This window comes from Hyaena hyaena, unplaced genomic scaffold, assembly GCF_003009895.1.
Source record: "Hyaena hyaena isolate Hyena2069 unplaced genomic scaffold, ASM300989v1 scaffold_241, whole genome shotgun sequence".
NCBI classification, from domain to species: Eukaryota; Metazoa; Chordata; class Mammalia; order Carnivora; family Hyaenidae; genus Hyaena; species Hyaena hyaena.
The window spans coordinates 290,602-315,786 of record NW_024080875.1 but is presented as its reverse complement, the minus strand read 5'-3'; the positions used below and the strand labels follow the sequence as shown (position 1 = coordinate 315,786).

The 25,185-nt window shown below is 40.3% G+C and overlaps 1 protein-coding gene across 5 annotated transcripts in view; it reads right to left on the bottom strand.

Moving 5' to 3' along the window:
* MIER3 (MIER family member 3) overlaps nucleotides 1–25,185 on the bottom strand; it is a 188,134-nt gene that overhangs the window by 23,945 nt on the left and 139,004 nt on the right. For 3 of the 5 annotated variants that reach the window (XR_005530546.1, XM_039244528.1, XM_039244529.1), the window contains exons 1-3: nucleotides 10,043–10,057; nucleotides 8,570–8,594; nucleotides 5,499–5,644 (exon numbers count right to left, since the gene is read on the bottom strand). Coding sequence is in view for 4 of the 5 variants with exons in the window: in XM_039244528.1 (XP_039100459.1) it covers nucleotides 5,499–5,644; nucleotides 8,570–8,594; nucleotides 10,043–10,051 (180 nt within the window). In the remaining variant the exon portion in view is untranslated. Of the gene's footprint in view, nucleotides 1–5,498; nucleotides 5,645–8,569; nucleotides 8,595–10,042; nucleotides 10,058–19,308; nucleotides 19,366–25,185 lie in introns of those variants that run through there. The other 2 variants (XM_039244530.1, XM_039244531.1) reach the window with 2 other exon arrangements.

Below are 25,185 nucleotides of genomic sequence, written 5' to 3'. Positions count from 1 at the left end.
ACGACAACACAGGTTAAAAAGAATTTCTTCCAGGGTGCCTGGGTAGCTCAGTCTGTTAAGCATCCAACTTGAATTCGGCTCAAGTCATGGTCTCAACATAAGATCAAAACCTGTATCAGGCTCTGTGCAGACTGCTTGGAGATGCTAGGGATTCTCTCTCTCCCTCCTTCTCTCTTTCTCTCTGTCCCTCCCTCACACAGGTTCACTCACTCTCTCAAAAAAAAAAAAAGAAATGAAAAAGATTTCTAATAAAACATTAAAAATTTTTCTTCCAAACGTAGGAAACATATGAGTAGGATTTGCTTTGCTGAAATAAAAAAATAATAATAAGTGGGAAGAATAGACTCAGGGAATGAGGGATAAAATTAAGAGTTAGCCTGGGATGTGGCATATGCTCTGGCAACAGTAAAGAAAGAAGAATGAGTATAAAAGTTTAATTCATATGTGTGGGGCAAACAGGAGATTCCAGGTAATCATTCATGAAAACTCTACTTTCTCTAAAAAGAACAAGTATGATCATCTGTTGAGGAAGACGGTGAGTATCTTGGTGGAAACTTCACGAATACAGTTAAAGAATGGCACTAAAACTTTTACAGCAAAACCAGAAAAAGTGAATCTAACCTCTGAAGCACTTGACAAATGAGCTTTCTATTAGGGCCTATCAACAGCTTAGAAGTTTGATCTAACACCTTATCCCGGGTAGGAGGATTTTTCTCTTTTTTTTTTTTTTTTTTGGATATTTTGTTGACCCTTTTAAATTTTAAGGAGCACATGGAGTCTAGTCATACTTATAAATGAACTATTTCCTAACTCAAAGGTTTTATATCAGAAAGAACATAAAATTAAGAGGCAGAGAGGACTGTCATTACCATAGACAAATCACCTAAAATCCCTGACCTCCATTTCTTTATAATTCCCCTGATCCTATGATATATAACCTCACATACAAGAAATGAGGATGCACCCCATTATCAACATACAGATTTCCCATAGTACTATTCCTCCCTGCCCCCATCTATACAATTTCTAAATCTATGGTATATTTCACAATCAACAAGGCCTCTTAATCAAGGAAATAATGCTAATAATTCATCCAATCCACCTCACGGTGCTGCTAGATTGGTCAAAAGAGATGGTCAAGTGAAGTGTAGATCACTTTTCATATAACACCAGTCTGATATCATAAAGCATGCAGTATACATATAGCTTTTTTAAATGCTTAATTTAAAAACACACACACACACACACACAAAACAGAAAAGGTCTATACCAAACTTCAGTTTCTCACTTCGCAATGAATATCAAGGGGGAAACTTACATATTAATGTAAAGAACTTTTCTAAAAGTGATGGCTCTAAACTATTAAATTAAAACCTTAGTTGGGGAGCCTGGGTGGCTTAGTCGGTTAGGCGTCCGACTTTCACTTAGGTCATGATCTCGCGGTTCGTGGGTTCGAGCCCCACGTCGGGCTCTGTGCTGACTGCCAGCTCAGAGTCTGGAGCCTATTTCAGTCTGTGACTCCCTCTCTCTCTGACCCTCCCCTGCTCACGCTCTCTCTCTCTCTCCTAGAAATAAATAAAATATTAAAAAAAAAAAAAAAAAAACTTAGGAAAAATAACATGAATAAATTAAAATATAGAAAGATGTGATGTAAACCTTATTTTATATGTTTAATGACATAAATCTAGTCACATAATATATTCTGTATTCCAAAGTGCTACTACAAAAAGTGTTTTTTACCTCTTATTTTCCATAATATCGAATGTAACTAAAAATTTATAAACACTTAAATATAGGCCATATTTATAGTCTACAAACTATCAAATTTGTTTACTAGGAGAATAAAAATTTACTGTAATTTTTATGTATTTTTTAAAGTTTATTTGAGAGAGAGTGCAAGCTAGAGCTGGGGAAGGGTAGAGAAAGGGGGAGAGAAAGAATTCCAAGCAGGCTCCATGTTGTCAATGTGGAGCCTGATGTGGGGCTTGAACTCACAAACCATGAGGTCACAACCTGAGCCAAATTCCAGAGCTGGACACTTAACTTGACTGAGCCACCCAGGCACTCCTTATTGTAATTTTTAAAAACAAACATTAACATCAAGCCCCTAAGAACTTGAACATGTACTAATACCTAAACCAATATTCCAATAATAAAAAATTAACAGAATACAATGATATATAAAAAATTTTTAATTTCTTCTAAAAATAATTTTTACTCTTTACAGTGATATCTCTATCTACTGTTTCTTTCATTCATTTTCAAGTTTCATTAAACATCAATAGGGCCGCCTGGGTGGCTCAGTTGGTTAAGCGTCCGACTTCGGCTCAGGTCATGATCTCACAGTTCATGGGTTCGAGTCCCATGTCGGGCTCTGTGCTGACAGCTCAGAGCCTGGAGCCTGTTTCAGATTCTGAATCTCCCTTTCTCTCTGAGCCTCCCCTGTTCATGCTGTCTCTCTCTCTCTCTCTCAGAAATAAATAAAAAACATAAAAAGTTTTTAAAAAATCAATAAAAAAGAGATATCACATCTACATAGTTAAGTTTTACTACCCATAAGAATTATAGTTCAGAGAAATTGGGCAGTCAGTCACTTTTAGAAATAGCTCTTCTTATCCAGTGTTCAATGAGAGAAAACTAGGCTTCTAGATGGAGATAGTTCTTTGGTCTTCACTTGAATCTGTTTAAAGATCATGTGTATCACGGCACTTCAGTGGCTCAGTCGGCTAAGCGTCTGACTTCGGCCCGGGTCATCATATTGTGGTTTGTGGGTTCGAGCTCTGCGTGGGGCTCAGTGCTGACAGCTCAGAGCCTGGAGTCTGCTTTGAATTCTGTCTCTCTCTCTGTGCCCCTCCCCAACTTGTGCTCTGTCTCTCTCTCTCTCAAAAATAAACATTAAAAAAAATTTTAATAAAAAAATAAAGATAACCTTTATCTTTCTGTCCCAATTTCTAAGAATGTGATAAAATACCAAGAAGCTAAACTGTCCAAGTAGAAAGTTGAAATACCTAAAGACCTATAATTTTTCTCAATTTATAAATTCAGTGATAGATATCATTACAACGCAAAAAATTAATTATCAGTGTTTATTAAACAAAAGGAAAATCATAGGAAAAGTACTAAGTATTTCTGTGAATAGCTCCATAATTCTGCTGCTCATTATTTCTCCATATCCTCCCCAATGTCCTTTTAAAACCCAAACACAGATCAAAGCAGCTATTACTACAGTCTCTAGAAGAGTAAAATCTACAAATCTAAACAACAAAATCTTGCAAGCCCATAAAAATCTCTACCAGATTACTCACACTGAAGTAGTAACTGAGTTAACACATTAAATGAAATTTTAAATTCTTACTGTTTTACTGATAAGATGACTATTTGCACATCTAAAATGAAATCCAGGGGCACCTGGGTGGCTTAGTCGGTTAAGCGTCCGACTTTTGCTTAGGTCATGATCTCGCGGTTCATGGGTTCGAGCCCCGTGTCGGGCTCTGTGCTGACTGCCAGCTCAGAGCCTGGAGCCTATTTCAGAGTCTGTGTCTCCCTCTCTCTCTGACCCTTCCCTGCTCACGCTATCTCTCTCTCTCCCAGAAATAAATAAAAAATATTTTAAAAAAATAAAATAAATAAAATAAAATGAAATCCAATTCATTTATACTATTTTCCTATGTCATGGTATTAACTATGCCATCTTCCCATGTTTAACAACACATAGCCAAGGAAGACGCATTATGAGATGACCTGAAACTTCTGCCACAGGTTCACAGTGGTGACTTCACTTAAAACTGTACAACAGAGAACTGTCTATGCTAAGGAACATTCCATCAACTTTCATGTTAGGATAAACACCGTTTACTATATACATTTTCCCACAGCTCTCACCACATACTACCTTTTTAGTTTTGTTTTGTTTTTTTTAATGTTTATTTACTTATTTTTGAGAGAGAGTGAGCGTCTGAGCAGGGCAGAGGCAGAGAGAGAAGGAGACATAGAATCCCATGCAGGCTCTGTACAGTCAGCCAGAGCCTGACATGGGGCTCAAACTCACAAACTGCAAGATCATGACCTAAGTGGAAATCAAGAGTTGGATGCTTAACTGAATGAGCCACCCAGGCACCCTTCTACCTTCATAGTTCTTAGCATATCATATTAAAATTCTTTGTTCCCCTTGTCACTCCAGATTAAACTATAAGCTGCTAGAGTTCAGGGACATTGTCGAATTGCTCATTTTTGTATTCCCAGAGCCTACCACAGTCCTGACTTAATGATAATAGTAGTTGAATTATAATTCTGTTATTTGAGGCTAGCCATTCATAAGAGGTAGGAAGGAACTGCCTGCAAACAGCCAAGGCAGAGCTCAAGACTTCTGGGCATCTTTTCTTATCAATTGGTAACATTTTATTATCACCCTGAAAAGGAGCAATATGCAAGACTTTTCTTCTTAAATATTTCCCAACGATTTTATCTTTATATCCCCATATCTGTTTGGCTGTAAGTTGGTGGGGTTTTTATCTTTTAAATAATGAAATCTAATAACAATTATGTTGGATTAATCTGCCAAGTAAATGAACATGTTTAGAAATGTACAGGTCCACCAGATAAGCCTGGGGTCTAAACCCTGAAGACTGCCTTCAGTTTCCTGTATATTAATGCAAAGGGAGAAATGCAATAAGAGCTCATCTCTGTCTCACAAAGACAGCAGAAGAGATTAGGTAAGAATGTGTCTTGTCTTATTCAAGAAAAAGAAGCATGAAAATTCAAAGGATTATTATTATTCAATATTATTTCTGAAAACTTTTGTTATTCTGGTCTGATCAGAATTATTAAGTTAATTTTTAGGTAAGTATAATCCTACTTTTTTCAAGTGACCCCTATGGAGACCTCTCTCTCTGTAGTCTGGGTATAAATATGTGTTTAAAATTCAGTTCAGTTTAATTTATAGTGATTTGGGATTTAAAAGGTTATAAACTACATTTACTCTTGCCAACTTTTAAAAAGATGACTAAGGGGTAGAAAATAGGACATTATTATATTTAAAAATAGAGTAAAACTTTTTATCTTTCAATGTTCTTACAGTACTTTCCCTGTATCTACTGTAGTATTTAGTTAAACTTGAGTGTGACCCTCCATAGAATAGTGTGGTATAATGCACTGGGCTGGACTAGGTCTCAGAACCAAGTTTAGAGCTCGACAGTTCTCTATATCCCAATATTCTCATCTGTGAGGTGACCAGATGTACAGACTTTACTATGCTTCAAGAACTGAAAAATTAGATTAAGAGATATAAAATAAGTTTGAAAAATTAAATGAGAATTTACTCATTTATTAGACTTTCCCTCAAAATAATGAGAAAATCAGTGATAATCTTTAAAAATTAGGTCAAAAACAAAGATGCTGACCCTATTTTCATTTCAAATAGACTGTAAAATAACTTCTAATACAGTTTCAAAATCGTTACTCTAAGAATGTTATTAGCATATGAAAGTAAAATCCTTTACCTTTTCTAAGTCTTCAATTTCAGAACTGAAGTTTTTACCCTCATCCATCATTTCCTCTTCCTCAAGAGTTCTTTCATCATCATAGTCATGGACCAACATCTCAGCAGTGGGGTCAAAATCATGATCCTCAGAAGACAAAGACCCAACTGGAATGAAACAAACCGCATCACTTTACACATTCACAACTTTACTTACAAAAGAAAATAATTTGTGTTCTTCTGCCAGTTCCTTTTAATGTTTATATGTGAGCTTTATTAAATGCATTTACTATACACTTAACAGGTTATAAAGACCATAGAGCTCTGAAAAGATATCTAAATCAGCAAAACAACAAGGCAGAGTAATTTTAAAACACTTTAATAAGAAGTCTAGTCCATGAGAACATAACTTATAATAGTAGCAAAGTGATTTAAATGGAGCAGTCCTTAAAAAATGATCTAAGAGAAGTTGAATGTGTTTATCAATTAGTTTAATACATCTGTCTAAAACCAACAGAAAAATGTTAGAAGGATTATAAATGTAAGATTTCACAAGAAAGCTGTTATACACTAAAACTCAACACTTCCGGCAAGGAGAATATATATTTTACCCAACTTATAACCCTCAAAGGTACAAAACAATAGGAGCAATAGAAATCTGGTTCCTAGAACAAATAAAAGTTTTTGTGAAGCAGCTATATAGCAAATCAGTCTCTAAGAGTACTGTGCCACTTTCATATCCATAACTATATTTCAAGCTCCCCAGCATTAAACAGACAAGCATTAAACTGTAAGAGCATGCTTTTCTTTAGACTATTCATAAACTAATTAGTTTTTAAGATCCTGTGAAGGAAATATAGAAAATCACATCTCAAAGTTTCTGGGAGATGCACCCAGTTGCAAGCTGTTTTGGCCAATTCGTACTTGTTTATAAAACTGTAATGCTCTTTAATGGCAAATATGAAGTCAAGAGGATACTCTGAAAACCAAGTTGAGAAATGAAGAAGATCTATAATCCCAAAAGAATGAAATCAAATTTATGAAAACTGGAATTTTCTCCATTTTACTCCCGTATCTATTTCAATTAGACCAGAGACTCTCAGAGCAGGGAAGAAGTATCAGAATCTTGGGGTAGAGGAAAAGAGAAGTGGAAGGAAGCACATTCAACATAAAAAGTCTGGTCCGTTTTTAGTCAAGCTATTTAATATTTTAAATTTCAAACATTTAAGGACTGTGTGAGATCATTACCAAAACAGTGACCTATACCAAAGATTTTTCACGATTAAAAAAAAAAAAAAACCACAGACATAATTCAATGATTTTGATTCTGAGTTTGGAGAACTCTAATGATCAGTGCTAAAAATAACACAATTTCTATGGAACTTAATTCTTTAGGTAGCTTACATTATAATGTTTTTAATGTTAAAAGATATATGTGCATTTTAAAACCTGTTGAAGTACAGATTTTAAGTACAGAATTTAATTTTAGGGAGAAAGATGAATATTTGTTAAAGAGCTCAAAAGCAAAACATCCAGTATTATGAATTTTCTATTTTGAGAATTCCTGGAAACCTCCATAGTATACAAAGGGTCAGGGATGAAGTAGATAGTAACTTTTCCACTTCTTTCAGGGCACAGCTCTGTTCTCTTTTGTTAAGCCCCATTATCACTTGTCACAGCACTCTTCCCTCATAAAGTGGAAGGTATTCAATAAAGGCCAGAAAGCAAAGGGCTTGAGGGTCTACCCCTGGCTTAGTCCCTGGCTTGCTGAGGACCTCAGGCAAGTTATTTCAACTTCCTGGGCCAAGGTCCAGTCTTTTATTTGTAAAATGGATAGTGTTGGCTTAGATGACCTGAAGAGTCTCCTCTAAGCTCTAAAATCGTCTTTAAAATTGACTAAATGATTAAAAACAATTTATAAAAGTCTGTTTAAACATCAAAACTACACTATCTTCTTGCTATTTAGATTCCAACTTCTTAAAAACAGACAGTGATGCAAAATGGAAAAATTCCATTATCATCCAGATGTTTGGCATCATGTATATAAATATTCCCTTCCTGAAATCAGTTATGACAAAGAAATGCTTGTCTCAAAATCAGAAAAACTTTTTAAAACAATTTTTAAATGTAAAAACGTAGATAGCTATTTTAAAAACAACCACAAATTTCTTCTACTTGGTGGCTAATTATGACACTTTCAATGATAATCAAGTGAGACCTTAGAAGACAACTAAATATTGTACAAAATAATACACAAGGAAATGGGCTCTTCACTCTAAGGCAACATGTCCTTAAGGGAAGATTTCGGAGCTTTTCCAGGCTCTATTAACTAGGTGACTCTCAGAAGAGTTATTTAAAAGTCTTCTTAAGTGTAAAATAAGAGGGTTAGAGTAGTCCTGGAGACTATTAAGGGGAAAGATGCAGCCAAAATGGGGCTGGAAAGAGGGTAAGAAATTAAACAAAGCTGTCCTCTCCATGATGGGATTCAGGGGTTCCAAAAGCCCCGAAGTGTATGCAATTATGCATATGTGCATACTTCTGGAGACAGTCCCTTGTTGTCGTCATGTCCTCACAGGAGTTTCTGATTCCAAAAAGGTTGACTACTGTCCTGGATGATCTAGGGTCCTCTCACCTCAAAAATTCTGTATTAAAACTGTGTCAAACTTGGAAATTCTAGGTTTCTTTTAAAGTAGCTTTACCTAACTCTCATGTTCCAATTTTAGTACAACCCACAGACATCTCAATTATGAAAAATTTATAAGAGAAAATTAATATCTACAGTAAACTGCAAAAGTCAGTGGAAAGTCGATTTGAGATTAACTGTTTCAGGCTTGGAGAAAAAAAGACATGTGAGAATTAAAGATATAGTACTTAAAAAGAACACCTGTTTGTTAGCAGCTCTGTAACAAGGTATTTTTTCAACATGCAAAGGAAAAAAAGAAAAGTGTAACAGTTCCTTCCTCGAAAAACTCAATTATCAAAGTGATGAAAAACTCGCAGGACAAATTTTTGTGGGAAAATCTTTAGCAATAGATCTCTAAGCGCCCCATTACCCTTTGGGACCCACTGAAGACGTAAGAAAATAGGACAAACCTGGGCTCGAACTTCCAAAAGAAGCCTAGGAGAGAGAAGAAAATGTGAGGTTAGATCGCGCAGCCGGGGCAGAGGCAGCGCCGGCAACAGGGCGCAGAGGAGGCGGAGCCCAGCGCTCCTCCGCAGCTGCCAAAAGTACAAGACGTAGCTTCGCTCCAATCGCTCCCAGCCCCTTTCGGGCCCCTCTTGGCTGCCTTGCCTTCCTCCCGGAGTCCCCAGTGTGCAAACTTGCAGACCCGGGACGAAGCCCAGAGTCCAACAGGCAACTCCAAGCCTCCAAGCCGTCCTTGAGCTCAGCAAGTCACAAAGCGAAGAAGCAAAACCCAGAGCCGATGCCTCGCAGCCCCGTCTCCGGCATCTCGGGAGTACCCCAAATCCCACCTGGCTCCCCACGGAACCAAACAACACCTCGCAAAGCAATACTGTTTCCTGGATGGGAATCGCCCTTCGAGCACCTAGTCACCCCCTGGGGCCCAGGAGCCCCAATTCCGAAGGTGTCCTCTAACCTGAGCGTAGGCCAGCTCGAAACTGGACACTCGCCCCTAAACCAAAGCGCAAGCCCCCCATTCTCTCTCCCAAAACTGGAGACGCAGCCCCTCAGCCCCGGAGATGATAGTTCCCTCCAGGGTGTTCCAGTCCCTCCCTAGGCCTTCCAGCGAGCCCCTCGCTCCATCGAGCTCCAGCCTAAGGGGCTCCTGCTGCGCTACCCCCTCCCCCCAGCTCACCAGTCCCGGGGGATATGACCAGGGCAGCTTTGCTCGCTCTGCCTCCCTCCTCCAGGCCAGGAGAAAGTGGGGCTACCTACAGCCCCCGGAAAAAAAAACGTCGAGGCACTTGGGTAGCCACCTTCACACCCAGGGGCTCCCGCACCTCGAAGGCTGCGGGGCGAGGAGTCCCGCTCGCCTCCCGCGAAGCCCCGCGGCCGCGCATCCCGCTTGCCTCCGAGCTCGGAGCAAAGTGGAGCGTGAGGCTCCTTGGCGCCGCAGCCCGGACCCGCTGAGCCGGGGGCACAGAGCACTCCTCCCGCAGGACAGTGGCGCAGCCCGCTCCCCGCTTTGCAATCCGGCCGCGGATGGGGGGGGCTCGGCCGGTTTCCACCCACCCCGGCCCTAGAAAGCGGCGCCGAGGCTCCGGCGGCCCGCGTCAGCTCCCCGGGGGGCACGGCCCGGCGCTGTCCCCAGGCCAGGGCTCGCTGCCGCCGGTCGCCACCTCCCGCCCAGCCCCGTCGCCCGGCCGGGTCGGGGCCGGAGCCACCGCGGCCTAGTCCCGGAGGGAGACGGCTCCCGCGCCCGCTCCCGCCCCCCGGCCGGCCCCGCCACGGCCCGCTGCAGCCCCGTGGCCCCCGCACCGCCGCGCCGCCCCCACGCTGGGCCGCGGGAAGGGCCCCAGATCCCCCAGGCCGACTCCGGGGCCGCGGGGGGCCGCCGGGCGCCCGCTCTAGCCCGGCCGCTCCTGCCCGGTTTCCCCGCTCACCTCCGCCATATTGGTACCTTTAGGGCGAACGAGCAGCGCCGAGCCCAGTCCCCGGATGGGGCGCCTGAGCCAATCGCAGCCGCCGCCGCCGCCGCCGCCGCGGTCCGCCAGGCACCCGCCCGGCGGCGGAGGCGGCTCGGTCCCTTATAGGGCAGGGCGGCCCGCGACGCCCCCGGCCCGCTCGCACGCCCACCCCGCCCGGCGCCCCAGCGCCGCACCCTGAGCTAGCTGCACACCGGCCGCTGCACACCCGCGCTCACCCGCCCTCCCCTCTCGGCCCGAGTAAAGTTCCTGCCGAATTGTAGGCAAGTGGGGGGCGGATGGAAACTCGGGCGTGGGACAGACCTACGTCCGGGCAGTCGAGGCCGAAGTGCCGGCCGGGGCGACGGAGAATCGTCCGACCCACCCACACTCTAGTCCGGTAGGACGTGGGGGGAGGCGGGCAGGAGACGAGGAGGGACAACTCTACAGACTTCCCTAAGTGAAAAGAAAGAAGGTGATCGCTGGAGTAGACTGATGGACACGAGAAAGCCGCGGGAAATGGGAGAAGTGACTGATGGACCGCAGGGTCAGTCCGGAATGGGGGGCAGCGACTGGGCACCTTGCGGTTTCCCGGAAGAGACCCGAGGAATGGGAGCTGGGGGCCAGCATGCACTGGCTCGTGGAGTGGACGATGGAAGTGATCGTTCGCTAAACAAGCTTTGGAAGGCAGTGACAATAACAGAAGAACAGGCAAAAGATCAACAAGGCAAAGAATGAGGAGTAGGCTTGCACAATTCAGAGAAGACACTCATAAAATCTAAACTGTGCACGTACCCCCAAAAAATTACATCTTAGAGGTTGTGAGTCACCAAACAGTCCAGGGCACACACTTGATAGACCAGTGAAAAAAGCAAAAATAGTATAACCGAAGGCTTGGAGTTGGGTCTCAAAAACTCTACCTCCGTCCCAGAAAGCCAAACATTTGCTTCCGGTCAAAAAGAAAACTAGTCCTGTAGGCAAGTGGATGGGTGGAGAAGGGAGGACAAGGCTTAACAGACACACCATACTCTTACACGTGCCTTATGGCCATTTCATTGGAAGAAGTAAATCTAACTCCTGGCAGGTTTATATCCACCTGAACAACTTTAAGCAAAGCACACAGAAATATTCACTAACAATTCATGGATAGCCCACAGAGGTAAATCCTGCAAGTTAAAGCCATCATGCCAAGTTGCCTTGGCACACCATTGTCTTGAAGCAGAAAGCCACAAATAACACTACATATGATAAAGAAAGATTAAAAATGTGGAAGAGAAAAGTTTGGCACATCATGGTTAAGTCAGATGCAAATACAATCCAATGTATGGGGGAGGACCCCTACAGAGACTTGCAGAGGAGAGTGATCTCAAATGTGGAGCTCCCAGTTGTTGCTAAAACACGTAATATTAAATGACAGAGCTGTGGTTCTGCTCAGAAATTGAAAGCCTTTTTTGAATTCTGAAACTTTCCATGCTTTTAGTCCAAACATAACAGGTTTGCTTTTATCGTGGGATTACGTTTGATTCTCCCCTCCAAGAGAACACACAGAGGATGCCTCCGAAGATTGGGTTACGTATAGGAGAGGAAAGGGTTACTTTCAACATTTGTGCCAAGGCATCTTTTTTTTTGTTTGTTTTATTTATTTATAAGAGAGAGAGAGAGACAGTGTGAGCAGGGAAGGGTCAGAGAGAGAGGGAGACACAGAATCTGAAACAGGCTTCAGGCTCTGAGCTAGCTGAAGGCACAGAGGCCGAGGTGAGGCTCGAACTCACCAACCTTGAGATCATGACCCAAGCAGAAGTTGGATGCTTAACTGACTGAGCCACTCAGGCGCCCCCCAAGGCATCTTAAAGTTACTCCACTGGCAAAAGTTATTTATTTATGGAAATTTTAGGGAAAAATCACTTCAACGATTTCAAAACATCATAAAGACATGGAAAATTACACTTTCCCTGCTGTGAAAGATATCTTTCGACCTTTTGTCCAAAGTTGAACTTTGAAACCAGAGGCTTGGCACATGTTGTATGTACTGTCCTCAATGAGGCGTTTAGAGTTTTCAAAGTTAAAAAAAAAAAAAAGGCTTGAAATGAAGTGCGAGTGATTAACTTCAGAAATGTTGCAGTGAGCACACCCTGTGGAAAGAGCCATTAAATAGTGCCCTGATCTGCTTGACCACAGCATGAGCCACCATAGACTAGGTCAGGGATCTGAATCATGAAGTGTCTCCAACAGCCTGCCTTGTACTTAACACTAGGAGAAATGTTTTCTTCATAGCAAAACTTGACTAATACAAGCTATAAATGTGGTCTTAGGTTCCATTTTACCATGCCTGAGAAATCTAGAGACTCATGTACTCGCATGAACTTAGTAGAACATCTGCAGATTTTGTCATTAAACTCCAAAGATTACGTATAGGCACTGGTAATTTTGACTGCTTATATTGTCTCCATCAGAGTACACCGTTTATATAGTCTTTGCCAGGGTATTAAATAAAGATTCACAGAAAGATAGTGAAGTTAATAAATTTGCAGTTTAAGGAAGCAGAGCTACTTTCTCACCTTCCAGTCACTAGAGAAAAAGTTTACTGCCCAGCCTTACATAACACATTCCTTTTATGATAAAGTGTATAAAGTCTACTTATGTACATGGATCTTTCATTCTTTTTGATGACAAGACTTCCCGGAGTTGGTACAGATATAAAGTCCCCTCGTTCCAGGGAATGGAATAAAAAATTACCTTTTACTGTTGTTTTTATTATCCTGTCACTACACAACAGGTGGCATTATACAGAGAACAAGTCCTATGCTGGACACTAGGCAATACAGGAGCACCATTAAAGTCATTGTCTCTCAGGTATTTACGGTATAACTGAATAATTCTTGTATGTGGTGGATGGGACCAAGAGCAAGGAAGACTCAAAATTGAAACCATAGTAACCCTTTAAGGAGAACCAAAATGTAATAGATCCTCTAGCCATCTTTAGAAATGAAATAAATCAAGAATAGTTTATAAATGTGTGCTTTGAGATGTTTTACAATAAATACGTAAAAAAGAAAATGTAAATATAAAAAATGGCGCCTGGGGCGCCTGGGTGGCTCAGTTGGCTAAGTGTCTGACTTTGGCTGAGGTCACGATCTCAGGGTTTGTGGATTCAAGCCCCGCGTTGGGCTCTGTGCTGACAGCTCGGATCCTGGAGCCCGCTTTGCATTCTGTGTCTCCCTCTCTCTCTGCCCTTCCCTTGCTTGTGCTCTGTCTCTCAAAAATAAATAAACATTAAAAAATGACGACGAGTAAAACAATGGACTAGAAGGTTAACACCAGAGAAAAAGTTAGAACAAGAATATTCAGGTAATGAGATGTAACACATTATGAAAGTTAAATCACAGATGTGGCTTGCAGCTTTCTGGAGACAAAGCAAATAAATAATGGCTATCAGTTGCTTGATTCTCACTGTCCTGGAGGAGAAATACACAATTTCTTAAATGGCAACAAAGCTTTTCAGACACTTTAAAAGAAATATCTTGCCTGAGTTACATAGCAACATAGTTATGTAGAGGGAAATACCCTTTACCACCTCCTCAAACTCACTAGCTGGTTTTACAACACTGTTTCTTTTAGTGACCATCCATGAAAGTTGAGGGTACTATATGGGCGTAAGACCTACCGAAAGCAGTTTTAATGGGACCACAGTATGCAATGCAAATATTTAGCTTTCTGCAGAGTCCACCTAACCAAAGGGAAAATAATAGGTTATCCAATGTTAAAGTCTATGGTAGTCAGGCAGGCATGATAAATAGGTGAAGTAGGCTAGTAGGAAGGCAAAAGTGGAGGCCATAGCAAACCAATAGATAATAATCCTTCCTAAAAGAGGCAGCCACTAAGTCTCAGACTGGCCTTTGCCTTGTAAGGATGTGGGCCCAGTGCTTCCAGACATTTCAATTTTCCAAAAACAACTAAAAGTTAGATTTTTATGTGAAATCTGTTTTTTAAAACTTGCCAGCTAATTAAACTTTTAAACACAGCATAGGCCAAATAAAGCACATTAAGTAAATCATGATATGAACTTCCAGTGTGCAGACCCTAAAGTAGAACATCCAATTAATATTAATTAGCTTTCAGTATGGCTTCAGATGAGGCTGTAATGCCAGCAATTCAGCTCTCCATCAGATCAAACTACATGCATTTTTCCTAAATATATCCACTTTTCCTGTGAGATACTCAAATATTTTTTGTTGGAATGAATGACTACTTTCTGAGAAGACTAATTCATTATAAGCTTTTGCCTAAACAAAGATTGTTAATGGAAAGGGGATGGTCTTCAGAGGGAAAAAAAAAAAAAAGAGCATTCACAGAGATGAAAATAGAGAGTGAACCCTCAGTTCGTTACAAAGAAGAGAATCTGGTCCATAGACATGAGAATCCACCTGATCTATGAGTTAAGGCCGTCCTTAAAATATGATAAATATGGGGCACCTGGGTGGCTCAGTTAGTTAGGCAACTAACTTTGGTTCAGGTCCTGATCTCACAGTTCCTGGGTTTGAGCCCCACATCAGGCTTTCTACTGTCAGTGCAGAGCCTGCTTCAGGTTCTCTGTCTCCCTCTCTCTCTCTGCCTGTCACCACACTCTCTCAAAAATAAATAAACATTTAAAAATTTAAAAGAAAATATGATAGATTCATCAGGTTAACACACCTTTGTAAGGTGAGACAATTAGATCTTCAAATTCAGTGACTTTAAACTTAAGGGATCTTCTCAAAAGAATTGTGAATACCTTATACCCCTTTCCACATATCCAAGCTGACATCTAATTTTTCCATTATAAGTTTAAAGAGTTGCAAAGGATATATATATATACTTCCCAAAATATTGTAATGGTGGTCATTTAAAAAGAAAGCCTACATTTAACACTTTAAAATGTATGCAATGGAATCTAAAAACCACTACCACAGCAATTTGATATGTCCATCATTCTTTTTTTATATATATAAAAAATATGTTTCTTCTTTAACAGTAGGAAATTTTATGATTCCTTTTTCTCTCTGATCAGAAACACTCATTCTATTTCATCCAAAGGATTTTATCCCAATGTAATATGTTTAAGCCTAAAAGTCTTTTGGTGATACCCTACAAACTTTTTCTGCAACAAAAATATCTCTATAAATTGACACTCTAAATTAATAATTTCCCTCTAGATTACATTACCAGTCCAATTATTATTAATTTCCAATTGACCAAAACAATATACATGTATTACAAATTTTGATTAGAGCTTATTCAACAAAAATCAAAATTGCACTAGAAATAAATCTCTTAATAAGATGGATGGGACCTCAAAAAATTAGTTCACGTACCTGTGGATAAATTTTACATAACACTAGAATTAGAATGAGTTTAACATCAGTTCCATTCTTTATGTGTATGGAAGTAAACTCTGAGAAACCATATTCACACAATAGGATTTTGTTGCTAAACCATCATTAAATTCTTTGAACTCCTAAGAAAGATATCATGTTGTGATCTTCCTTCAAACATTACTGTTAATAACCTTACATTGTTATTTTAATCATCTTCAATTTTGTTGAAAGCAGAGTTAAAAGCTACCCAACTTAGCCAGTCCTCCACAGTTCTTCACTATAATTCACTTCAGTCTTGATAGATACCAAAAAGACTTTGCCAAAACTTATGAAATGAATACTTGTACTGGTTATTTTTTTCTCTTAGAGACACACATTTAAGCCAAAACCCTTAGAAAAGGAAGGGTAAATGGAAATATTCTTTATTTTAATACTTTCTTGTTAATATAGTATTTTGAAACAAAACCTTTTAATTTTATTTTTATTGGTCACATTTTTTAAGTTTATTTATTTATTTTGAGAGAGAGAGTGCTTACACTCCTGAGTGGAGGAGGGGCAGAGATAGAGAGGGAGAGGAAGAGTCCCAAGCAGTCTCCGTGCTCTCATGAACCGTGAGATCATGACCTGAGCCAAAATCAAGAGTTGGATGCTTACTCTTCTTGTCACACATTTTAAATACATCTTTGTCAAAACCATGGAGCTGCAGATTCAACCCTTTCAGATTGTGGAAAATATTTGCCATACAAAAAAAAAAAAAAACAACCGGTTGCCATACAACCCGACCAGCAAAAACTGTCCCCTTTGTCAAACCACACTGCCAGGTCAGATGGCTTTTTTTCAGAAAAAGTCTGACCTCACTTGCCAATTCTAATGACCATGTTAAATCTTATTTTGAAGCATATTAAAAACATTGAAAAATAAATTACAAACCATGTACTATAAGATAGATTACTAAAAGGCAGTTCAAGATTAAAATGATGTAAGATTTAATAGAATGTATTCATTTTATCATGTTATAAAAATAAGAGTAATCAATACACAGTTCCTCACAACTTATTTTCATTCAATGTAATGTGTAGCTAAAATTAGTAAGTTATTTATTTTGCAAAGGATGTGGCAAAAGGCACAGTAATCATCTGGCAAATATGCACGTGTATGTATTGAATTTTGGTATTTGCTTTGGAAATAAAGAATTATGAGTAAAAAATCAGAAATACTCGACTGATTTCATTTGTGTTCAAACTTTTCTTACATATTTGATGATATATAAAGATATGTGCTGCTAAAAATAATCAGCCCATGAGTTAGCCTTTCTTTTATTTTTAATAGAAAGTGGGAATATAAAAGGTGAAATTGCATAAAGATTTTTATCTGTGACTTTTTATCTAGTGTTCATAGAAATGTAGAAGTCTCTGAAAAAATTTCAGTGTCCCCTTGGAGTCATGTGTATTGAGACTAGCTGGAAACACTTGCTTAAATAGTGTTTATTATTTCCTATCAATGCTGGCTTCTTTACTTTGCTCTTTCTAGAAACTTCCTTCAAGAGCAATGCATTTTTTTGACAATGGTCAGGAGAGAAAAGAAAGTCATTAAATGAAAATTATTCTGCCTCTCACTACTCCACAACATACTGTCTCTATCAGAAAATGCCATCAAGAACCAAAATATTCCATTCTTCACACCATATTTAACTTGAAAAATATATGACAGGAAGATTTAACATGCATTAAATAATTTCTACAAGGTTATTATATATCCTTCATTTTAATGTGCATATCTAAAAATATACCGTGAAGATTTCTTCTGATGTCTTGGTAACTCTAATTGTAAAAAAAGATTCACTTCTCTAAGGCTGACCAAAACAGGCTGAACAAAACAACTGATTAAGTACTGACAAATGCTTCATAACTCTATGTTGTGCTGTATTAGAATAGAAGCTGGAAAGAGTGTTAAAAAAGCTTAACTGACAATTTCACAATTTTAGCACTAAGTAAGGGGCAACCAGTTTGAAGAACTGTGTTTGTGATGGAATGCACAGGGCATGGGTAAACAGGGACTTCTCCTGATAGAGGCTCATTACCAGGGTATTAACTGAACTAGACTTATTTAATAAACTTATAAGTTATCTTAAAGAAAGAACGTACAGTTCAAGGAATGCCACTGACTTTGATCTCCATCCCCCTGATGAATATATTCTGGTTTTATCTTGAGATGAAAAGACTTGAATTTTCCATACTCTTGGTTGGCTGCTTACAGTGTGAGCATCTTGCTGCACTGACTGTAATTCTGGTATTTAAAGATATACTTTTTTTTTTTTTGGTACAGCATGGCCTGTATACAAGCCAAATATAAGGCAACTCTTTCATCTGGCATTAAACTAAAGAGATACCAAGTTAATACTGGAGGAAAATTGACTTCATTGGATTTTTTGAGAGGCTATATGTCCACCTTCAATGTGGCAGTTTCCTAATGCTTTTTTTTTTTTTTTTTCAGTTCAATTTCTTTTAAAGCTATTATTATGAGGGTGCCTGGCTGGCTTAGTTGGTGGAGCATGCAACTCTTGATCTCAGAGTTGTGAGTTGGAACCCCATGATGGGTATAGAGATTACTTAAAAAAAAATTAAAACCTGGGGGTCCCCAAGTGGCTCAGTCAGTTCAGTGTCCAATTCTTGATGTTGGCTCAGGTCATGTTCTCACCCTTTGTGAGATCTAGCCCTATGCCAGAGCCTGCTTGGGATTCTCTCTCTCCCTGTTGCTTTGCTCCTCTTCTGCTCTTGGTCTCTAAATAAATAAATAAATATTTTAAAAAATAAAGTAAAACCTTTAAAAATAAAATAATTATTATTATAAAGTGTTTTAGAAATATAAAAAAGTATGCCATTTAAATAGCTTTTTATCTTCCTCTTTCTTCATTTAGCTTGCACAAACTAAATGTAAATACAGTGTTGATTCCACATTATAAGCATGTATGGAGTACCTATTAAGTGTGTATCAACCACCTTGGAGGTGAGTGTTGTCTCTGTATGATAAATAAAGAAATTAACAGAGAAATTGAAACTTATCCAGTTTGTGAATGACAGTTAAATTTGGGCCCAAATCTGCCTACGCTCTTTTCTTCATAACAAAATATGAATGAGTAAACCAAGAACTATTAAAAAACAAAAGGCATTTAGTTGAAATCTTGGTAATTATGAATGAGACTAAGCAAACTCTGTTGGAGGAAAAAAACATGCTTAAACGAAGGGACCAGCTTTAGGAATAACCTATGAAACTGGACAATAGGAAAAAATGTATATCATATCAACTTATTGTAATGCTAATACACTTAGGTAAAATAATCTGAGTTATATTGTACTTTAAAGATAGTAAACCAAGGGAGCACAGACTGTGTCCTTCTGAGTCCCTTTTTGCATACACTTGGCCTAGCACACACACTCAGTAAATGAGTTGGACGAATGAGTAAATCAGGATCCTGTTCAACTACAGCCACTTCCAAATAACCCAAGGTATACAGTAATGATGATAACAGGCAATTTGTCCTGGTGCATCATTGGAAGGATATTTTAGAGGCAGGAATAATAATTTACTTTTTAATCCATTTACAAATCACTTCCACTCCTGGCCTTTGGTTGGATCGGGTCTCCCCATGCAGTAAGTGTACCAGGAAGCCCAGTCAGGGACAAAAGCCTCTGACTTCACTGTGCAGTCAGGCAGTGCTATTGCTCACCTGTTCTGACCTGTGGCAGTCTAGCTCCCTCCCCCACCTCATAACTAACTCCCCTTGATGTCACACACAGAGTAATGTTCCTAAGGGCCTTCTTCTTTGTATGACTCATTGGAACATGCTTCTTTGGCTTTCACCCACTGCGTTCCTCTGGAACCTCCACTTACCCATAACTGCAGACTTTTCCTGGTCCACACAAGCCACATCAGCTTTACCTCTTCCTTCTGGGAGGGGAAGGGACATATTGAGCTCCCTGTACAACCATGTCAAAGTTGTACAAGAACAAGCCTGTTTTGGGAAAGACTTTTTGACATAGAAAGAAGGACTTTCCAGAACTGGTTCTATCAGAAGTATTTATGAGCTGTATTAGTCTGCTAGGGCTGCCATAACAGAGTACAACAGACTGTATGAACTCAACAGCAGAAATTTATTTCCTTGCAGTTCTGGAGAGTGGATGTCCAAGACCAAGGTGTCAGAAGGTTTGATTTCTCCTGAAGCCTTTTTCCTTGGCTTTTAGATTCTCCTCACATGGCTTTCTTTCTGCGTACACATATCCCCGGTGTCCATGTGTCCAAATGTCCTCTTATAAGGATATCAATCAGACTAGATTAGGGTCTACTCTAATGGACTCATTTAACTTAATCACATCTGGAAAGGTCCTATCTCCAAGTATAGTCACGTTGTGAGGTACTACAGAATTCAACATAGGAATCTGAGGGGACATAAATGAATCCATAACAGATGCCCCCTCAGATTCTTTCCACCCAATCCGATTCTCACACTCGCAGTTTCTGCCCTGGATGGTCAGCTCCATGTAGGGAACTGTATTCTGGTGTCTGGCTTCTTCTGCCACTTCTGTGCTTGGACAACACACCAGCTGCACAGCACAGAATCTGGCTTTTTGAGTAACTGCTGGAGGGGCTGGATGGTGTAAGGCAGAAATATGGAAGTTTTGATTCTCTATCAAATTTTTGATGAATAGGGACATGGGAGACTGAAGGGTATCCAGCAAATAAATTTCCTCTCCTTCTTCCCTTGAATGGATGACTCTGGGGTGCTGGTTCTCCATGCAACCTGTCCTGAGATGTCCAGTGTGATTGAGCAGATACACCTGCTGAATGACCTGCTGGAGCCCCTGTGGCTTTGTCACAAAGCAATGAGCAACATGATTATGTGCCGCTTTGCAATGTTTCCCATCCTTCCCTGTTTAACTTCCCTTTTTCCACACTCTTGCTGCCATGGTTTTGAATCTCCCAAATACGCAAAAATACAGCATCGCTTAGTCATTGCCTCAGGCTCTGTTTTCTAGGGAACCTGGGCTAGAACACTGGCATACTTGACAAATAGAAAATGAGACTGAAAAAAAAGACAAACATTGACAAGGAATCTTGGGCTGATTCTGAGTGGAGTATCATTTAATCAATAACCGACCCTACAATATACACGTTGAGTTCAGTGGACTTTTAATAAAACAGAAGATTAGGGGGTGCCTGGGTGGCTTAGTCGGTTAAGCGTCCGACTTTCGCTTAGGTCATGATCTCGCGGTTCGTGGGTTCGAGCCCCGCATCGGGCTCTGTGCTGACTGCCAGCTCAGAGCCTGGAGCCTGTTTCAGAGTCTGTGACTCCGTCTCTCTCTGACCCTCCCCTGTTCATGCTGTCTCTCTCTCTCTCTCTCCTAGAAACAAATAAAAAAACATTTAAAAAAATAAATAAAACAGAAGATTAGGAAGTATATCAGTCAGTACCAAATAGAAAAACAGAAACCATTCTAAGATTTAAAACAGAAGAAATTCAAATAAATAAATAAACAGAGGAAATTAATCCATGAATGGGTTACACAAGTCTGAGATTCCAAATAGAGGACTGTGAAGTTATTTGGAGATTTGCAGAAAGTGCTACCACTCTTAAGCTGGAGGGACAAAAAGCATAATCAATGTTACCACAACCCAGGGTCCAGTCAGTAGGGGAAGCCGGAACTACAGTATGCTTTGCCTAGCTAGAACTGTACTGGAAATGTAACCAGAGACAGAAAAAGAGGGACAAATATCCTGTCTTCTCTTCTCTCTGTGATTTCTTGCCAGTGCCTCCCATTACCTGAATCCAAGAAGAAGCCAGCTCACCCAGGAGCCTGGGAAATGGACCTTGTATGAATTGCTGCCCCTGTCACATGGAGGAGTTCAAGGGAATGGGTTAACTTGGAGAAATTATGGGGTCAGTAACTTTATGGGCAGCTAGCTGGCTCAGTTGGAAGAGCATGCTACTCTTGATTTCGGGATTGTGGGTTTGAGCCCCATGTTGGGGGTAGAGATTACTTAAATAAATATAAAACTTTGAAAAAAAAAAAAGGTCAATAAGTTTATGGGCCAGGGAAGTGTACCTTGGGAGAAAAAATATAACACAGATATAACAGTGAACATCGGAATAAAACAGACCATGTGACCTTGGATAAGTCGTTTAATGTATCTGTACTCAGTTTCTTTTGTTTAGTATGTGTTGTAGCCCTCTTAGAAATAGAGTGTAATTCTTTAGAAGTGTTCCACAGAGGGATAGGAAGTTGGAAATATATCCACCAATTTCCATCCCCGTTCAAACCTAATTCCCAGCATTAACTCTCAGGCACTTGTGTCCTGACCTTCAGGAGGGCCCAGTCCACTGTCTCAGCTGGATAACTCTCATAGGCAGAGAAATGCAGGAACCAGGTGTGTAAGGTGTCGTCTGAAGGTGAATCCAGGTGGACTGAAGTATAGGAATCAAGCGTTGGCAGTCTCTACCGCTGATGGATAGCTAAAAACGCTCTGAAAATTATAATAGGCCAGAATCTAGCCTCAAATGAGCACAGTTGCACTTTTATGTTTTCCTAGACTAATACTTCTACTTTTCTGACCAACACCCACACTTTGAAAGGTATTTTGACATTGTGACTCAGTACACGTGTGTATGTATATATCATGTACACAAGTGAAACAAAAGGCTCATAGAATTATACTCATTCTAAATAGGATGCACTCTGATTTTTTTTCCATTTCATTAGATTTTTTTAACAAAGGTTGAAAGTCTTGAGTTGATTTCATGACCCTCTAAAGACCCTCGGTTCATATCCTAGCCACTCAAAGTGCCATGACATGTTAAGGAACTGGAGCCAGAATGTAAATAAACTATGTCACTATACACTAAAGTCCTTAAGCACTTAATTCAGCTGATATTTTTTTTTCTAGCAACTTGTTCTCAGTAAAGGAAGCAGTATGTTGATGGATATTTTATAAAAGCAAAAAAAAAAAAAGTTTTCCAATACCCTTCTCTGTTGTTAAAAACTCCTAGCCCTCCAAAGTCTTGTTCAGTTATTTCTTTCTTTTAAAAATTTTTAATATTTATTTATTTTTGAGAGACAGAGACAGACCACGAGTGGGGGAGGGTCAGAGAGAGAAAGAGACACAGAGTTTGAAACAGGCTCCAGGCTTGGAGCTGCCAGTACAGAGCCCCACACAGGGCTCAAACTCACAAACCGCGAAATCATGACCTGAGCCGAAGTCGGACGCTTAACCAGCTGAGCCACCCAGGCTTCCCATTGTTCAATTATTTCTTGGGGTCTCTAAGGAACATCTCTGATGATGCCATCAAACTACATTTGCAAAAGATCCCCAACCTCTCCTTAGTGCTGATGGCTAGAAGCAAGGGTGAAGACCACTACCCACTCTTTCTACTCACCCCTGCAAGAAGGACCATATGGCCCATACCACTGGGTTACCTGCTGCTGCTGCTGCTACCGCTACCATCTAGCCTAATGGGAAACAAGATTCAAGTTCTACTTCTGTGGACTAAAAAGAGAAGGAAAATTGGGTCCCTACTATGACTATAGTTTCCATATTTCCATGTTGCAGATGATGTCTGTGAAGCTACCATCCTCCAGGACAGTAGCCCTCAAACTGGAGTACCCTAAGGCAGTGGTCCTTAACCAGGGGAATTTTGCTCCCCATGGGGACATTGACAATTTCTGAAGACACTTTTGGTTGTTACAATGCTAGGAAGAGGGTTGCTACTAGGATTTGGTAAGTAGAGGTTAAGGATGTTGTTAAATATCCTACAATGCAGAGGACAGCCCCCCATGAGAAAGAATTAAAGAACCCAAAATGTCAGTAGTGCTTAGATGCAGAAACTATGCCCTAACAGTGCACACAGGCTTCTGTGCAGGGAGCAGGCACAGATTGTTTTAAGCTGACTGGTTATATATCTTTAGTTTCCATTTGTACTCTTTCCTGACTTTGGGCTGCAATAGCCTGCCAATTTTCCTTTCCAACCTCCTTTCCTGGTGACAGTTCTCCCAAATCCCAATACACATGCCCAGGTTTAAAGACCTAGAGGGCACCTAAAAAAAAAGAACACTTTGAGAATGTGTGCTTTCTCCCATGAGAAGCATCTGTGAGGCAGTTTCCTGAGGGCAAAGCGGAAGGGCTTCATAAAAATAATAAAGCACCAGTGCCTTGGTTCCCACAGGTAACAAAGGACGGGCCAGCCCCTGAGCTTTATGCACCAATCTATATGCTTTAGAGCTGGAATCCAAAAGTAAGATAAATCCATCACAGGGAACCTTAGGAACGCATTTATATGAATTGATAAATGAAGTCAGACTTCTTCTGACTGAAAATTCAATCTGGCTAATTGGTTTGACAATGAAGACCAGCTTCGCCATTTAGATTAGATAGCAGACGTTTCCATAAACTAAATTGGTTCAATCTACAGGCCCAGATACAGTATATAATATGCCGAGAATGACATCTTTTGTAATTATTTAGATTTATAATAGAAAAATTTTCATGTTAACTGAAAAATGTGAGAGGATGGTGATAGAGGTCGGAAGAGTGGTTACCTAGAGGAGGGACAGGGCAGGTATCAACAAGAAGGGAGTATGAGGGAACCAGCTAAGCGTTGGAAATGTTCTACATCTTGATCTTGGTGGTGACAACATGAGTATATAAATATGGAAAAATTCACTGAGCCTGTACATTTAAGAGTTATGTGTCTTAGAAAAGTTATATTTAAAATTTTTTAATTTTCATTTTGAGGGAGACAGAGAAAACGTGAGTGGGGGAGGGGCAGAGAGAGGGAGAGAGAATCCCAAGAAGGCTCTGTGCTCTCAGTGCAGAGTCTGACGTAGGGCTTGATCTCATGAACCATGAGGTCATGACTAAGCCGAAATCAAGAGTCAGACGCTTAACTAACAGAGCCACCCAGGTGCTCCCAAAAAGTTATATTTAAATAAAAACAACAACAACAAAAGTAAAAGAGGTTTTAAAAAATCTTGTGTGAGACTATTTAAGCATAAAAGTTTGAAGACCAGTGCTTTAGGAGACTAAGAGGAGGAAATTTTCCTGCTGTCACAGTCCAAAATATGTCTCTCCTGTCCTATATCCTCAGAACCTCTCCTTCTTAACATGTCTTGTTTTCCTCCCAAACTCTTCCACCAAGCCCCGGGGAGTCCTACTCTGTGATCAACACACCCCTTATATCCTGAACCACTTCCCTGGGCCTTTGTCTCCACCACCTGCCTTAACTGAAATCTGCTCTTCTCCTGCTCCCCCAACACCCCAGCCCACCCAGGACATCACCCTTTTAAGACTGTACAAACCTCCATGCCCATCTCCCCCCATCCCTCCCGCCCACACCCATGGAGGCATGGAGGAGGGCACTTGTGGGGATGAGTACTAGGTGTTTTATGGAAACCAACTTGACAATAAACTATATGTAAAAAAAAAAAAAAAAGAAAGAAAGAAAGAAAGAAAAGAAAAGAAATAAATAAAACATCAAAAAAAAAAAAAAAGACTGTACAAACCTCAGGGTCACAAGGTGAGGTCCATGTTCTTCTTCCTCTGATGGGAAGCCAGGATGCTCCACCTTCTGAGAATCCTAATATTCACCCATACTATCTTCATTCCTGGTCACTGTCATTTACTGACTACATGGCCACTGTCCTTCACCAGTGTAGGATCTGGTGTATACACTGCCTTCTCCACCCTGATCCCCACTATTCTCTTGGTTGCATTTATACT